The sequence below is a fragment of the Octodon degus genome, unplaced genomic scaffold (assembly GCF_000260255.1).
Source record: "Octodon degus isolate 3935 unplaced genomic scaffold, OctDeg1.0 scaffold00004, whole genome shotgun sequence".
In the NCBI taxonomy this organism is placed as follows: domain Eukaryota; kingdom Metazoa; phylum Chordata; class Mammalia; order Rodentia; family Octodontidae; genus Octodon; species Octodon degus.
The window spans coordinates 30,116,612-30,133,766 of record NW_004524580.1 but is presented as its reverse complement, the minus strand read 5'-3'; the positions used below and the strand labels follow the sequence as shown (position 1 = coordinate 30,133,766).

The 17,155-nt window shown below is 55.2% G+C and overlaps 1 protein-coding gene and 1 pseudogene across 1 annotated transcript in view; one reads left to right on the top strand and one right to left on the bottom strand.

Moving 5' to 3' along the window:
- The window catches only part of Dram1 (DNA damage regulated autophagy modulator 1), a 16,739-nt gene extending 4,904 nt beyond the window's left edge, over positions 1-11,835 (bottom strand). The window contains exons 1-4 of the mRNA XM_004623843.2: positions 11,441-11,835; positions 5,628-5,695; positions 4,046-4,185; positions 1,443-1,620 (exon numbers count right to left, since the gene is read on the bottom strand). Of these exons, the coding sequence (XP_004623900.1) occupies positions 1,443-1,620; positions 4,046-4,185; positions 5,628-5,695; positions 11,441-11,571 (517 nt within the window). The 5' untranslated portion in view covers positions 11,572-11,835. The remainder of the gene's footprint in view (positions 1-1,442; positions 1,621-4,045; positions 4,186-5,627; positions 5,696-11,440) is intronic.
- On the top strand, positions 11,132-11,223 carry LOC111817426 (annotated as a pseudogene).
- Positions 11,836-17,155: the final 5,320 nt, after the last annotated feature.

The following is a 17,155-nucleotide window of genomic DNA, read 5'->3' as shown; positions in this document are numbered from 1 at the left end:
TGTGTGTGTGTGTGTGTGTGTGGCCAGCTCAGCCCACCAGGGGGGCGGGGCTGGCTGGCTTGTGGTGCTGGGGGATTGAACCGCGGTCCCTGTGCTTTGCTAAGCTTGTTCTAAGTAGGTGCTTTAGACCACTGAGCCATCTCACCAGCCCCAACTTAGGAAATTTCTAATAGACATTTCCCTGAAATTGAAAAACCCCACTAAGTCTTCATCATTTGTAAAGCCAGGCACGGTGGCTGACACCTTCAGTCCTGGGGGTGGGGGAGCTAAGGCAGGAGAATCTCAAGTTCGAGCCTACTGAGACCCTGTCTCCTACAAAAAATAAAAGGTCTAGGAAGGTAGCAGGACTCCACACTGGGCCTGAGCTCAATCCCCAGACGCACACACACACACACACCACGCACAGGCTTGGGCTGGACCTGGCCTAGGCTAACAAACCACCACTTATAAAATACTTCCCTGCGGCAGGCACAGGGTGGCATACACGTGTGATCCCAGCGCTTGTGAGGCTGAGGCAGGAGGCTCTGGGGAGCTCCAGGCAGCCGGCCCGACCCCGCGCACTTCCCCAGGCGCTGCACCCTCTCTGACCCCACTAGTTTCGTTTCCTGGTGAGACACACAGTGACAGGCAATCATGAATTCCCTCTGGCAAGGTGCTCCCGGCCTGGCCACTGCAGAGCCCAAGCTTTCAGCCCCTTCCAGCAGCCACGGTGCCCCTCAGGAGGGGACCCGGGCTCAGGGTGTCCCGGCTGCAGCCCTAAGAGCACTATCAATATTTGGCGTCTTTGGTCAAGCACCGCGCAGAAAAATAAATATTGCCACAGCCCAGGAGCAGCGCGGGGGAGGTCAACAGCACTCGAAGGGGCTCCACAGCCCCGAGCCGCCTCCGTCTCCCTGACCTGCGACCTGGCCCCGTGCTGTCCCTGCTGGGAAACCGACGGCTAGCCACCCAGCACGGTAGTGCACACCTGGCACCCCAGCTGCTCGAGAGGCTGAGGCAGGAGGGTCAGAGGTTTAAAGTAGGCTCAGTCTCAAAGCTGAAAAGTGCGTGGCAGTGTAGCTCAGTGGTATCGACAAAGCTCCTGTGTTCGATCCCCAGCGCCAGGACATAAGAAAAGGAGGGAAGACAAAGGAGAAAAAAGCAGCTGTGTGTGGAGGCTGAGGCAGGAGCATCACCTGAGTTCCGAGACTGCTCTTCCTGCTTTCTAAACCTGACCAGCGCTTCCTCACTGTGTCCCCGTGAGTCCGGCGTGACCAGCGCTTCCTCACTGTGTCCCCGCGAGTCCGGTGTGGTCCAGCCCGCCCCGCCCCCCTGGCCTTGCAGGATGTTCACTGTCCCGTCCCTGCCCGTGCAGGCCTCTCTCCCCTGTGGCAGCAATCCCGTCCCTGACCAAGCCTCCCTTCCTCTGCACCTCAAACACGGGGCCCAACCACAAAGGATACTGGGGACCACAGCTGCACAGGACACGGCGGAGATGGCCATGCGTGCGTGGCACGTGGACGGGCTGTTCCACTGCGGACAGGCCTTGTAGGAGATGACCGACTGCAGGAGCGTGTACACCACGCCGCACACGAAGGCCAGCAGGGCACCCGCATCATGGACCATGGGCACGGCCAGCTCCTGGGGACAGAAGCACAGACGTGTCACCACCCTGCACGACATGCCCTCCACGGGCCCTGTCCACCACTGCAGCCCATTCTATAAAACTCAGGAGGAGGCTGAGGCAGGAGGATCATATGGGTTCGAGGCCTGCCTGGGATACTTAGTAAGACCCTGTTCTCAAAACATTTAAAAGGAAATGAAAATAAACCTTTCTCACTAACTCACTTCCGTTTGTTTTTGAGGCAGGGTGTTACTACACCGATCAGGCTGGCCTTCAACTCACTTTGAAGCCCAGGCCAGCCTTAAGCTCGTAGTGATCCTCCTGCCTCAGCCTCCACGGTGCTGGGATTACAGGTGTGTGCCACCATATCCAGCTTTCTTGCTAATTCAAAAGACAGAAAAACACAAAGGACACTAGACCACTGTGAGTTTAAACCTAGAAAATCTTTTTCAGAAAGGATGTGTTTTTTAAAGATTTATTTATTTGGCACAGGATCTTACTGCGTGGCTATGACTCATAGTGATCCTCCTGTCTCAGCCTCCCCAGCACTGGGATTACAGGTGTGTGCTACCAGGCCTGGTTTTGGTGGCCAGCACAGTGCACGGCATACAGTACCAGGGATCGGACCTGGGTCCGAGCTTGCCAGGCATGGACCTCAAACACGGGGTCCATGAGCTACCTCACCGGCCAAATATGTGGTTTTTAAATTTTATTTTTCATTAGCAAATATATTTGGATGGGAATTTGTGTATACTTCGATATACACTTCCATGCTGAGAGGAATGGCTAAAGCTGATTGAACCCAGAACCTCAGCTGCTTACCATTTTGGGGGGTCAGAACATCTACAATCTGTCTAGGAACTGTTCTCTTTTGAGACATCTTACCTCATAGCTCAGGCTGGCTTCAAAGTCATGGAAATCCCCCTGCCTCAGCCTCCTCCCCGCACCGTTTCAGCCCTTCTGATGCCTGCAGTCTGTGCCGGTAGCCAGTGTCCAGAGCCCACCTGCCCGCCCTCCCTACCTGGCGCCCAGCCTCGGCACCCGCCTGGCTGCTTCTGCCCACTTCTCAGGCCTCCTGTGCATGGGGTCTGGTGCTCTCTGTCTCCCTGCTCTGCTTTACTTTGTTGAACTATAATGTCCTTTCTTGTCAAGTGACAGAATTTTCTAAAAGGATAATTTTGGGCCAGGGGTATACCTGCCTGGCAAGTTCAAGGTCCTGAGTTTGATTCCCAGTACCAAAAAACCCCCAAGATTTTATTTCTACAGTGAGTGGCATGCATTTGCTCTACTTATATTACCTTTCTTACAACTAATACATTTAAGAGCTTATTTTCAATTAACTTGAGAATATTTATATTTCAAACATAAATTCAAGTGTTAAAGTTGTATAATAAAGGGGCCAGGGAGGTGGCTCAGTGGAATAAGCGCTTCCCTGGCAAGCGCAAGGGCCTGAATTCAATCCCCGGTTTTGCAAAAAAAAAAAAAAAAAAAAAAGTTATATAATGAAGAGCATACTTTTAATGATAAAAGTCTTATTGGGCTGGGGATGTAGCCCAGCAGCTTATGCGCCTGCCTGGCACAAGGTCCTGAGCTCAATCCCAGGTACCAAAAAAAAAAAGTGCTATCAAAAACTATAGTTTACTCTGCCGGGCATGGTGGCACACATCTATAATGCCAGCACTCTGGAGGCTGAGGCAGGAGCACTGCTCTGAGTTCAAGGCCAGCCTGGGCTACAAGGTGAACTGCATAGTTGAGACCCTGTCTTGAAAGAAAGGAAAAGAAAAGTAGTTCACCAGAGAGGCACACAGGCCTGTAACCCCCGCGCTCAGGAGACCCAAGAAGGAGGATCTGGGAGTGAGTCCAGTCTGGGCTACAAAGAGAGCTCAAGGCCAGTCTGAACTGCATGGGGAAACACTGTCTCAAAAAGATAAGAGGGGGCCGGGGAGATGGCTCAGTGGACTAAGCGCTTCCCTGGCAAGTGCAAGGGCCTGAGTTCAATCCCCGGTTCCGCCAAAAAAATAAAAAAATAAAAAAAAAATAAAAAATAAAAAAAAGATAAGAGAGGGCTGGGGAGATGGCTCAGTGGACTAAGCGCTTCCCTGGCAAGCACAAGGGCCCGAGTTCAATCCCCGGTTCCGCCGAAAGGGGGGGGGGAGCAAAAGGACTAAATGTTGCGGAAAGCCAGGATGTGGCAGTGCACGTGTCCTCTGAGGCAGCAGGATCACCATGAGTTCAAGGCCAGCACTGAATTCAAAAATAGTGAATTCAAGGCCAACCTGGGCTGCACAGCAAGACCCCATCTCAAAAAGACAAAGGAAAAACTGTGAAAGCAAAATGTGTGGGGAGGCACCACACCACACGCAGGAAAGGAAAAGGGTTCCCGGGGCGCAGGGTCCTTCTGCAGCCCACCCCATCCCACCGGCTCAGCCCAGCCACACCCACCTGGAAGTTGGCCACGATGCCCATCCCGACACAGCCGGCCAGGCCGAGCCCCAGGGACACGGCGTTGAGCAGCGGCGTCCCGCGCAGGCCCTGACTCTGCTTCTGCACGATCTTGTAGCGCATGTACATGGTGGCGGCGCCTGTGGGGAGGGCGAGGGACAGCACTGGACGGGTGGCTCTGCCCAGCACTGCCAGACAGAAGGGAAAGGGTGGCCAGGCAGGGGGCACAAGCCTGTCATCCTAGCACTCGGGAAGCTGAGGCGCCGGTGTTGAGCCCAGCCTGGCTCAAAATAAAAAATACAAAAGGCTTCTAGCTCAGGGCAGAAGCCCTGGGTTGAAACTCTAGTGTGGGCTAAAACATTTAAACTGGGTGTAGTGGCACACACCTGTAATCTCAGTGCTGGGGAGGCGGAGGAAGGAGGGTCATCATGAGTTCAAGGGCAGCCTGGGTTATTTATTAGACCTTGTCTCAAAAAACACAAGCCATTTAAAATCCTCTTGAAAAAAAAGTTCAGGGTCGCAAGCCCTCGTAGCAGCGTCCTCTCTTCTGAGTGCCGCACTGCACTCTTCAAGTGTGTCCTCCATCTCCAGGTCTAATAAGCCTTCTCATGCTTTTAAAAAATAAATAAAACCCCCCACGCCAGGCCCAGGGTCAGGCGGCAGATGTGGGGGCTGAGACGGGCCCCTCGAGGCAGCCACGAACAAGGCCGGACATCCGCATGCTTTAGCTTGCCAAGGCTGGCAAATTTCTAGTTGCAAAAGGTGTACAGAAACAAAACAGGGCTGGGGAGCGACCTCGGGGGTCTAAGCGCCTGCCGGGCAAACGCAAGGACCTGACCTGAGTTTGATCCCCAGTACCGCATGCAGTCGCAGAATACCAGGTGCACCGTGCCAGCCACTGAAACCGGGTGTGGTGGCGCACACCTGTAATCCCACCGCTGGGGAGGCTGGGGCAGGAAGATCACTACAGACTTTTTGGGTTTTTTTGGTGGAACCAGGGATTGAACTCAGGCCCTTGCGCTTGCCAGGGAAGCGCTTATTCCACTGAGCCATCTCCCGGGCCCAGGAAGATCACTACAAATGTGAGCTGCACAGTGAGACCCTGCACCAAATAAATAAATTCGAAAGAAAAATCATCCAGGCACAGTGGCCCTCACCTGTAATCTCAGCCCTACAGGAGGCTGAGGCAGGTGGATTGCAAGCTCAAGGTCAGCCTGAGCAACTGAAGGGAATCCTGTCTCAAATTTTTTTTTAAATTTTTATTTATTTATTTGTGGGGGGGGGACAGCTCAGCCCACCTGGGGGCGGGGCTGGCTGGCATGTGGTGCTGGGGGATTGAACCGCAGTCCCTGTGCTTTGCTAAACTTGTTCTAAGTAGGTGCTTTAGACCACTGAGCCATCTCACCAGCCCCTCTGTCTCAAAATTTAAAAAATAGAAACAAAAAGGGCCGGCCGAGCTCTGAGGTCTGGCCTTTGCCCCAAGCTCCACCCCAGGACTTCAAAGAGAGACGCATTAATGGCAAATGACCCCCATCACTTCACTTGAGGGATGCGATTCTATTCACAGCAATAATGTTCTCACCAAGAAACGCAGAGAAGTTTATCATGAGCCCAAAAATACCGCTCTCTGGAGGGGTTGTTCCTGTGTCACTGGGAGAGAGAAGAAAAATCAGAATTACTAGAGAAGAACTGAGGCCGAGCGTGGGGGAGCGAACGCCCGTCATCCCAGCACTTAGGAGGCTGAGGCAGGAGGATCCAGAAGCCCAGCCCAGCTGGGGGAGTTAGCAAGACCCTGTCTCAGAAATGTGACAAATAATGAAAGGATTCTTGGGACTGCCAAAAAGAAAAGTGAGGGGACATTGCTCAATGCACTGGGCCAGTTTGGGAAGGAGCAGTCTTCCTCCCTAACTGCTCAGCTTGCAATAATAACGTTCACTCACTGGCAAAGAGAACTGCGCACCACAAGCCTCACTGGCAAAATACATGGGAGACACCTCTGAGACACAACCCCCCAGGTCTACTGGACCCCAGGGGGGCGATAGGTCAGGGCACCAGCGGCACCCAAGCAGGAAGGTGATTGCAGACCCTGAGGAGGCCTGGCACTCAGTAGAGCTGCGACAACTCGTTTTCCAGCACACAGCTGAATGGTCACCTCCTGTCTTCCAGGCCATTCTGTGGGCACAGTGAAAACAACCACAAGGAAACGGAGGAGGTCCCAGTGCTCGGGAGGCTGAGGCAGGAGGATCTCAAGCTCAAGTCCAGCCTGAGCAACTCAGCGAGACGCTGCCTCAAAAGAAACCCTGGGTTCCGTCTCTCGTTCTACAAAAAAGAGAGAGTGGACAAGCACAACTCTTCAGCCCCCGGTCTCTGCTAGGCCACGTGGCAGGCCTCAGCGGGTCCTAGGTACCGAGCATGCTTCTAGAGAGAGGGCACGGTGACAGAAGCAACTCGCCTGGACCCAGAGACAGTGAGGGCCACGCAGCCGGGACACCCAAAATCCACTACGCAGCCCAGAACGGCCTCAGATTCACAGCGATCCTCCTGCCTCAGCCTCCCGAGGCCCAGGACAGACGCGTCCAGCCAAAAGTTTGAAAATGACTCCTGCAGCATTCTTTTCCTGCGACACCATTGTTTAGAAACCTCCAGCAGCTCGCAGCTCCCAGCACCTCCGGAGTGACCAAAGTGTCACGGGTATCTGAGCTGCGATCTCCACTGAGGCCCGGCAAGGCGCTTCCCAGCCAACTCCCTGGGGCACGCACGAGGCACCGCCCACAAACCCCAACCGGACCTCCCGACCTCAGTGCTCTCCGGAGTCCCAGAGCCGGCAGAGCCCGCCCACGGCTTCCAGAATGAGCCTAACTGTGCTTCCTGCTGGGAAGCCGCTCCCTTTCAGTTTGCGTCCTTTGAAGAGGAAGGAAATTTTAAAGCGAGTTAGGGTAGAATCTTTTTTTAAATGTGTTTAGTACAAGGTCTACAGGGTCTCACTACCCAGCTCAGACTACTCATCCTGTTTTCATCCTCCCAAGCGCTGGGATTACAGGTATGTGTGCCACCACGCCCAGTCTCAGTGGCCATCTCAGCGCGCCCCAGGGGCAGGGCCCACGCCTATGCCAGGGATCAACGCTGGCAGCTGCGCTCTGCCTAAGCAGGCGCTAAATCTATTTTTAAAACCAGCTTTCTTACATTTTTTTGTTCCTGATTTTGTTGTTTTGTTCTGGGAGACAGGGTTTCACTCTGCAGCCCAGGCTGGTCTTCAACCCTTAGGTGACCCCCCTGCCTCAGCCTCCTGAGTGCTGTGACTACAGGAGTGCTCCGCCATGCCTGGCAGTGCCCTTAAATCTTTACAATTGTCAGATCCGCTGGTAACTTCAACCAGTCTCCTTTGACTCTTTCCCAAAGGCTGGGGGGATGGCTCAGTAGAATAAGAGCTTGCCTGGCAAGCACAAGGGCCTGAGTTCAATCCCTGGTTCAAAAAAAGTCAAAGAGCCAGCTGAACTATATTAATTGGTCATCAGTCAATTAAACCACACAATCAGGGGCTCAGGGAGATGGCTCAGTAGAATAAGCGCTTCCCTGGCAAGTGCAAGGGCCTGAGTTCAATCCTTGGTTGGGGGGGGGGGAATAAGAAGAAAAAAATAGACCGCACAATAGCAATAAAAACAGCAATACTCATAATAGGCCACGTGGTGGCGCAGCCCTGTCACCCCAGCACTAGGGAGGCTGAGGCAGGAGGATCACCTCGCCTTCAGGGCCAGTCTGAGACCCTGTCTCAGAAAAACCAGAGAGAAAAAATTAACAAGTGGCCGAAAGTGGGGCGGGGCACACCTATAATCCCAGCCCTCCAGGCGGCAGCACAGGGGGAGTGACCAGTCCAGCAAGGGGAATTTGGCAATTTAGCAACACACTGTCTGGACACTGAGAAACATTTTATGTTCATCTATTAGCACACACTTGTGAGCATAAATTAAATTTTGTGATCAAGTAAATGGAAATTAAAGTATTAATTTTTCTGATTTTCCATTTTCTTTTTGAAATTGAAGACCTGGTCAAAGCTGACCTGCCTCAGCCACCAAGCAGCAAAAAGTCGCAGAGCAGACATAACCGATGCGGGCAGGAGAGGCCTCGGCCACTAAAGCTAGGAATCCCACTGCCCGGCTCTGCCCCTCCTAGGGGTCTTCCTGCAGGGGCTCAGATGTCACAAGACGGGGCTCGCCCACTGGGGTTCCCGGCGGCACCGCCCACAGCAGCCAAACCTTGAGAGTGGCCTGGGCGTCCTCAGCGGACAAGTAAGTAAAGGACACATGGTGCTGACGCAGCAGAGCGCTACTGTGCCCTCGGGCAGGATAAGCTGGATGCGTCAGTGGGGACACGGAGCCCCTTGAGACTGTGATGGCGAGTGCCTTCTCTTCCGAGAAACCCAAGTGGTAAACAAACAGCAAACGTGGTGCCTCACACCCGTGATCCCAGCACTCAGGAGGCTGAGGCAGGAGGATCCTTGCGAGTTTGAGACCAGCCTGGGGTATAAAGGGAGCTCCAGGCCTGCCTGAGCTGCACAGTGGGACCCTGACTCAAAAAGACCAGAAAATTAAAAATAAACAGCGAAGGAAAAGACAGATCACAGGGCGCAGGGAGACAGACAGATCACAGGGCGCAGGGAGACGGATCTTCTACAAATGGAGACGGGTATAGACGGAGGCACAGCGGCAGGGCAGGGGGGAGAGGAGCAGGCCGAAGCTGCAGGCGCGGGCTCTGGGCGCTGCCAACCCCGCTGCCAAGGGGCAGGGGAAGGGGCTGCTCCCGCGGGCCGGCGGGGCGTGGGCACGGCCTGGGGCGGACCCTCCTCCGCCCGGTTCCGGCGCCACCTGCCCGCGCCCCCAACACAGCTGCGTCCCTCGGCCGCTCCTCCGCTTGCCGAGCGAGACGGAGGCTGACCTCCCGGTTTATGCTTCTTGATGGGAAATTCACACATCTGGCTAAGAAGTGAATACAGACAAAGCCGGGGTGGGAACCCCAGCCTGGAATCCCAGCCCTCGGGGGACTGGGGCAGGAGGGTCACTGCACGTTCAAGACCAGTGTGGGCCACAAACTGAGCTCAAGGCCAGCCTGAGCTGCATAGCAAGACCCCACAGCGACGCCCTGCCTCAAAAAGACCAGAAAAAAAGCAGCGCCAAAGCCACCGCATATGGGACTTGCAGACTTCTGTCCAATTCCCAGTGCAGAGATGAAAGCCAATTTACAGGGTTGGGGAGGTGGGCTGGCGATCTAAGCGTCTCCCTGGCAAGCTCAAGGACCCAGGTTCGATCCCCAGGACTGCATGCCGTGCCAGCCCCACACCGTGCGGGCCACAGAAACCAGCATGGTGACACACGCCTGTAATCCCAGCACCAGGGAGGCTGGGACAGGAGGATCACTACAAGTGCAAGCTGCACCAAGTAAATAAACAAATAAAAAAATTAAAAGAAAAAAAACCAGGTGCGTCAGCAAGCTTCTGTCTTCCCAGCTACTCAGAAGGCTGAGGCAGGAGGCCCGCAAATTTCAAAGCCAGTCTGGGCAACTCAGCAAGACCCCTGCCCAAAGCGGGGAGCTAAAGGGCACAGTTGAGGGATGGAGCTCTTGCTTGGGTTCTCCCAGCAATATGAAAAGTTAAATTAAAAAAAACAAATGAAAAAGAAAAATGTGGGGCTGCGGATATGTCTCAGTAGAATAAGTGCTTCCCTGGCAAGCACAAGGGCCTGAGTTCAATCCCCGGTTCCACTAAAAAAAAAAAAAAAAAAAAGAAAGAAAAACGAAAAGCAAATTTCTACCCCCACACCTGTGCGCAAGAGTAAGAGGCCTGTCCCTTCGGCCTCTACACCAGCCTGATAAGACCTCTAGGTTTCTGCCAACCCCCTAAATACCAGCCCCAAAGATCTTCCGTCTGCTTTGTTTCTTGAGACCAGATCTCTGGAGCCCAGGCTGGCCTGCCATTCCCAGCGACCCTCCCGCCTCAGCCTCCTGAGTGTGCCTTCGGAGCCTGCTCCTGCTGTCCCTCCTGCTCCTGCCCCTCGAGGTCCATGTGACTACAGGTGAAGGAGCAGGGTTCACCCAGCCATCGCTGCCAAGGGCCACTCAACACTGCCCAGGTCCCGAGTCTGCTTGAGGCCCTGGGTGAGCCACGGCTCCAGGTGTCACTTTTCCTACACACTGTCCTCCTGTGTCCCCACTTGCGCACTGAGCCAGAGCAGCAGCCACCCTGACGCTCAGGGGGCAATCGGTCCTCAACTGAGCGCTCTGACCCTGGCACAGTACCAGGGTCTGGGGTACAGCGAGGCTGGAAGCAGGGCATCGCCATGTAGGGGTGGGGCCAGTGGACCCTTCGCTGTGCCTCTTCTCTGTGCTTTGGGGGAGGAGGGGATGAAGGTCTACAGAGGCGAGCCAGAGTGCACCCCTGTGAGCCCAGCACCTGAGAGGCTGAGGCAGGAGGATCTCAAGTTTGAGGCCAGTAAGGGCAACTTTGCAACCCTGTGAATTGCTGACTCAAAGTAAAAAATGAATAAAGGGCTGGAGGCAGGGCTCAGTGAAGGCCCTGGGCTCCATCCCCTGCCACAGGGTGGGGGTCACTAGGCCTAACAGTGCCCACAGCCCTTCCACTGGCTTGGGGGTTCTGGCACTATAGTCCGGGTGGGACTGGTGGCCCCAGGACAGCACAGTCTGCAGGCACACACAGCGCAGCGACAGGAAGGATGTTCCCTCACGTCCCATACTGAGACAGAAGAGCCTTGTGTGGTGGCGACACCTGCAATCTCAGCACTGACAGGCTGAGGCAGGAGGACTGCCAGCCAGGCTTGGCTGCACAGTGAGTTCAAGACCAGGCTGAACTAGTGAGGCCCTGTCTCAAACCAAAACACAACAAACCCCGCAGAACACCACCTCCTCCTGGGCCAGAGGTCAGGGGCCAAGGCAATGGCAGGCTCAGGCCTGGCTGCTGGAGGCCGGAGAGCGCGAAGTCGTGGTGAGCCTGGGCACCAAGGACCCGGCTGGTGAGCGGCCTGCGAGACGGGCTAGAGGCTGAGGCAGGAGGGTCTGCGGTTAGAGCCAAAACTGGTGCTCGCTTCGGCGAAAACTGGAACGATACAGCGAACATTAGCACGGCCCTGCGCAAGGATGACACGCAGATTCGCGGAGCGTTCCACATTAAAAAAAAAAAAAAGTAAAACTGAAAAAGGGCTGGGCGTGTGGCACAGGTCCAAGACCTGGATTCCATCTCAGCGTCAGAAAGGGAAAAAGGTGGGGTGCACAGGAGTGGGGCGCAGGCTGAGGGCACACCCCGCAGCTCTCCCGCCCCCCCACGCCCCGGGCGGGGCTCGAGCCCGCGACCCCGGCGCTCGGCGCCCCCGCAGGCCGCCGCCGGCTCACCTGATGTAGGGCAGGAAGGGGTCCACGTGCCCCGCCAGCACGGCCACCACGTAGGAGATGAGGAAGGCGGCGGCCGACCAGGTGACCAGCAGGAAGGGCACGAAGCCCAAGCCCCGCAGCAGGCAGCACATGGCGCGGGCGGCGGGCGGCGTGAGGTCACAAAGCGGGCGGGGCGGGGGCGAGCCCCGCGTCCCCCCAGTCCCGAGGCCGAACCCCGAGTTCCCGCGCCCCGAGGCCGAGCCCCGCCGCGCCGGCTCTTGCGCAACCCGGCGCCGCCCCGCCCCTGCGCGCTCTCGGGACCAGGCCGACCGGCGTCCCCGCGGCTTTCCCGGCCGCTTATTCGTTACCGAGGCCCACACTCTCCTCACTCACTAGGTCGCCAGGCTGCGCTGGAACTCGCCACCCTCCCGCCTCAGCCTCCCTGGGCGCGGGCATCCCCGCGCGGCCACCCAGCCCGGCCCCGCCCCTGCTCCCTGCGGGGCGGGGCGCCGTGTGCCCCGAGGCCGGAGAGGAGGGGCGCGGGCTGGAGCTCGGAGGCGCTGGGGGTGGGGGTGGGGGCCTCTGCCCGCGGCTGCTTCCAGGCCCTTTAACAACTTTTCTTTTTTGAGCTGGGTGTGGTTGTCACACCTGTCATCCCGGCCTTGGCTTGGGAGGCTGAGGCAGGAAGATCTCTGTGACTTCAGGCCCAGCCTGAACTGCATAGGGAGACCATGACTCAAAAACAGCAACAGTAGAGAGAGGGAGGGGGAGGAGGAGAGAGAAGGAAGGTTGGGGGGAAGGGTGTAGGAGGAGAAGGTCGGCTAAATTGCCCAGGCTGGACTAGGATTTGAAATCTTCCTGCCTCTACCTCTGCCTCTGCCTCCCAGAGTGCTGAGATTGTGGGCCTGCACCACCATACACAGAGTTTAGGACTCCTCCGAGCTCAGCGGCTGCCCTTCAATCCAGGGCCCTGTAATGGGTCAACTCACATTTTAGATTATAAATGTAAATCTTGTGTTTACTGTTGTGTAAAAATGTATACTCACCACTGTTCTAAGTTGTTTAGTAGCTAGTGGCTGTTTCTTGCTGTTTGCTAAGATAAAATTCCTGTAACCCTCACCAATTCCTGTAAACAAAGTTAGCTTACAGGGGCCAGGGAGAATAGAATAGTGCTCAGTAGAATAAGTGCTTCCCTGGCAAGCTCAGGGGCCTGAGTTCAATCCCCGGTTGCGCAAAAAAAGAAAAAAAAAGTTAACTTACAGAGATGACTTCAAAAGGAAATTAAGTGGGCTTTAATTTCTTGTAAACACTGGCTGTGCAAGGCTGCCTGCAGGTACTCAGGTGCAAGATAACCAAAAACTAAAAGCAAGCCCCAGGAAACGTAGTTTGAGTAGTGGTCACAATGACCCTGAAAGCGTTATTGTGTGTCAGACAATGAAGAATGCGGTTCCAGGTTTTAAGCCCCCCTGCTTCCTGGGCTGCCACCTTCTGGCCCTTTCCTGCGTGGGGGCCAGGAGGCGAGCTCAGTAATAGACGGCTCTCCAAATTCCAGTCCGGCTGATGTGGTTCCTATTCTGAGTGACCCATAACCGGCACTCAGCTGCAGGAACATTTCTAGGCTGCCAAGATTAAATAGCAATGTCCCAGGCCAGGCACGGTGGCACACATCTGTGCTCCCAGCACGGGGAAGCCGAGGCAGGAGGATCACAAAGCCATGGGCAACTTACTAAGGCAATTTAATAAGGATGACAATGAAAATATCTTTTAAAAGGCTGAGGATGTGGCTGAGCACTTCCTGACCTGTGTCCATGTCGTGTTGTCATCGTGTCGTGTCCCGCCCTCCACCCCCACCCCTGGTGCTGACAACAAAGTACTTTCCAACAGGAGGCAGGTACAGGGACCCTTGGGCTCCGGAGCACCTCAAACTGACACTCAGGGCGGCTGGGATAGACACGCACTCTTCCTCCTCTGGAGGGTGTGCGGCACCCTGGCCAGCGTGCACCCTGGGAGGCTGAGGCAGGAGGATCAGGGGATGCAGCCCAGCTGAGGCTCCTTGGCAAGGCCCTGGGTGAGACAGGGCGAAGCCCCTGGTGCCATCACAGCACAGGCGACCGCTCGCTCAGGGGACCTGCAGGGGCCTGACTGCCAGGAGGGGCAGCAGCAGCAGCGGCAGTGGCAGCGGCAGACCAGGGTGCGGCCCCTGCAGGCCTGGGCAGCCCGGTCTACCCAAGACCTGGAGCTAGCACCATCTGGCCCCGTCCGCCATGACAGGAAGCGTTGCTGTGCATACAGGATTAGGAAACGCCTGGCCGGCCTGCTGAGGCTGAGACCCAGAGGAAGCCCACAAGGCTCAGCTTTTCTGGCCTAAGGCTTGCTTGTGTTATGTCCTTCACTCCCCAAACCTGGCTTTGGTTGCTTTTCTTTTCATTTTTGGTTTCTTGAGATAGGGTCCCACTGTGCAGCCCACCCTGGCCTTAGGCTTCTGGAGACCCTCCCGCCTCAGCCTCCCCAGTGGTAGGACGGCAGGCAGACCTGGTCTCTTAGCCTCTCCTGGAGGTCCACAGCAAAGCGCTCCAGCTTCTCAGAGCCCTAGGGAGCCTTGGAGATCTGAGTCCCCAGGCAGAGCCCCAGGCCCTTGGGTGCTGAGGGCAAACAGGCTGCTGACACGCTGCCCTTCTAGAATGTTTCTGCTAGATGTGTTGAGGGTGGCAGAGATGAGGAAGAAACAAACAGTGCTTTTGAGAAATGTGGGAATTTCCACTGTGGCTCACGTGGGAGCACTTCCTGTAAGTCTTCAGTGAGGTCAGGTTTCCCCTGGCTTCCCTCTGTGGCCATTTCTCAATGAGCTCTAATTTGGGAACTCGGGTCACCAGCTTTCCCAGCGGGGCTGGCCTCGAATGCTCATTATTTTATTATGTTCCATTTATTTATTCATTCATGTATGCTTTGCAGTCCTGGGGGTGGAACCAGGGCCTTCACCCTGAGCTACATCCCCAGCCCTTGTTAGGTTTTGTTTTGAGACAGGGCCTCGGTAAGTCAGGAAGGGACCCAGCTCAACCTCCACCCTGCCATCTTCCTGCCTCAGGCTCCCGGTGCTGGTGTTGCCAGGCCTGGCCAGGTTTCACTGAGGGCGGTAGCCCACACCTGTACCCCGGCACTTGGGAGGCCGAGACAGGAGGGTCTCTGTAACTCAAGGCCAGCCTGGGCTACCCAGTAAGGCCCTGTCTCAAATAACCAAACCAAGAACTAGGGGCTGGAGAGATATAGCTCAGTGACAGTAAGCACCTGCCTGGCAAATGCAAGGTCCGTGAGTTTGATCCTGGTACCAAAACCTACCAAAAGGGCCGGGGAGATGGCTCAGGAGAATAAGGGCTTGCCTGGCAAGCGCAAGGGCCTGAGTTCAATCCCCGGTCCCACCAAAAAAAAAAAAAAAAAAAAAAACTACCAAAAACCCCACTTCTGCATGATTCCCTTCGAGTGGTGTTCCGGAGAAGACGCAGCCAAATGGCCCTTCCCGAAGGCTGTGGGTGACAGGTGGAGGCCTTGGTCTCACAGGCGCAAGGGAACTTCTTGGAGCAATGAAATAATCTTTGATCTTGGACCCCTACAGGGTATTTTTGTTAAAACTCACTGCATTTTAAAAGGATGGAAGCCGGGTGTGGTGAGGCCCGCCTGTAATCCCAGCACTCGGGAGGCTGAGGCAGGAGGATGCTTGCAACTTTGAGACCAGCCTGGGCCTCGAAGTGAGCTCAAAGCCAGCCTGAACTGCATAATGAGGACCCCCCAAAAGAGGATAGATTTATTATTATTTTATGTTTAGGACAGCATCTACAGGGTGTTCAGGGTCTCACTAAGTAGATTGGACCCCCCAAGCACTGAAATTCCAGGCGTGGGCCACCACACCCAGGCTCAATCACTGTCTCAATGTGCCCCAGAGGCGGGGCCGGCACGGCACACCAGGGATCAAACCCAGCTTCGCGCTCTGCCTAAGCAGGGGCTTTAGTCCACGGAGCTATCTGGCTGGCCCAAGGACAGATATTTTATTTTTAAGGACAGATTTTATTGTACACAAATTTTACCTAAATAAGCCTGATTTTAAAAAGAAAACGACAGACGACGGGATAAAGCAAGTGTGGTACTTACACACAGTGGAGTGCTGCTCTGTCATAAAGAAGGATAAACTTGAGCCATCTGTACAACGTGGACGCAGTTGAAGACCGTGATGCCAGGTGAAAATCAGACACGAGTTTAAAGCCCTCCTAGGAGAAACCCCAAAGCTTCGTTTTGTTCTTTGCCTTTTCGAGACTGTGTTTCACTATGTAGTTCAGGCTAGACTTTAACTCACTACGTAGCCCAGGCTGGCCTCACATTCACAGAGATCCTCCTGCCTCAGCCTCTCAAGTGTGGAGTGACCACAGGTGTGGCCGTCACGCCCAACTTTTTTCAGACAGGAGCTTGCTGTGTAGTCCAGGCTGACCTCAAACTCATGACAACCTTCCTGCCGCAGCCTTCCGAGCGCGGGCTGACAGGCCAATGGCTCAGGCCCGGCTCACTGTTGTCTAGCTCCCTGGCTAGCACCCTTTCTGTGTCACCAACCCTGTCGGATGCTGCAATGTGTGGTCATTTGTCACTTCTCGTCACATTCTGTATCCTCAGGTGAAGCATGCTCTCCTGGCCTGTGCAGATTCCCGGTCCTCCAGCCTAGCACGCTTCTTGCTTCATACTAGGCACTCAATGACTATTTTTTAAGAAATTAATTGAATAAATGAATGAATAAAAAACCCTTTTTTTTTTTTTACCCCCAAGAGATGTATAAAACTTTAAAAAAGAATGTTGTGGTGAATACAAGAAATTTGATGTGCTTCTATTTTTTTTTTTTTTTTTTTTCGGAACTGGGGATTGAACTCAGGCCCTTGCACTTGCCAGGGGAGCGCTTATTCCACTGAGCCATCTCCCCGGCGCCTGTGCTTCTGTTCTATTGGAGCAGTGTGGATTGACATGTTGTGTTTTGGAGGGCAGCTAGCAAATGCCCAAATTAAGATGCGTACCAGGCACGCACACCTGCAGCCCCAGCTACTAGGGAGGCTGAGGCAAGAAGATCCCAAGTTTGAAGCCATCCTGGCAAGTCGGGGATGTCAGGACCTGGCCAAACTCCCAATCCTAGAGACAGGGTATGGACAAGGGTTAAATAAAGACAATGCAGGGCTGGGGAGACAGCTTAGCAGTCTAAACGCCTGCCTGGCAAGTGCAAGGCCCCGAGTTCAATCTGATGCCACACAGCATGCCAGCGCAGGGCCCCAACCTCCAGTGCCAAGCCGGCCACTGAAACCAGGTGTAGGGGTGTATGCCTGGAATGCCAGTGCTGGGGTGGTTGAGACAGGAGGATCACTACGAGTCCCGGCTGCACAGTGAGACCCTGTGCCAAAAAAAAAGAGACCAGAGATGTTGTACCCAGGAAGTCTTGCTAACTGAGGGAGCCATCCCATCTCTGAGGTTGGCAGTTCACTGCCTTTGGGCTCGGAGTGAGATTCAGGCTCCAGCCGCAGCACTATCTTCTCTTCAGGGGCTGTGAGTACAGGTTTCCCACACACCCAGAGAGCCTTGCAGCCCAGCCCTGCACCCCGGGCCCCGACAGAGCAACCCGGCTCAGAAATTTGAAGAAGGGTTAGGGTGTAGCTGGGGGCGGCGCACTTGCCTGGAATGCTACATAGGAAGGCAAAGCCAGGCCTAGCGGCC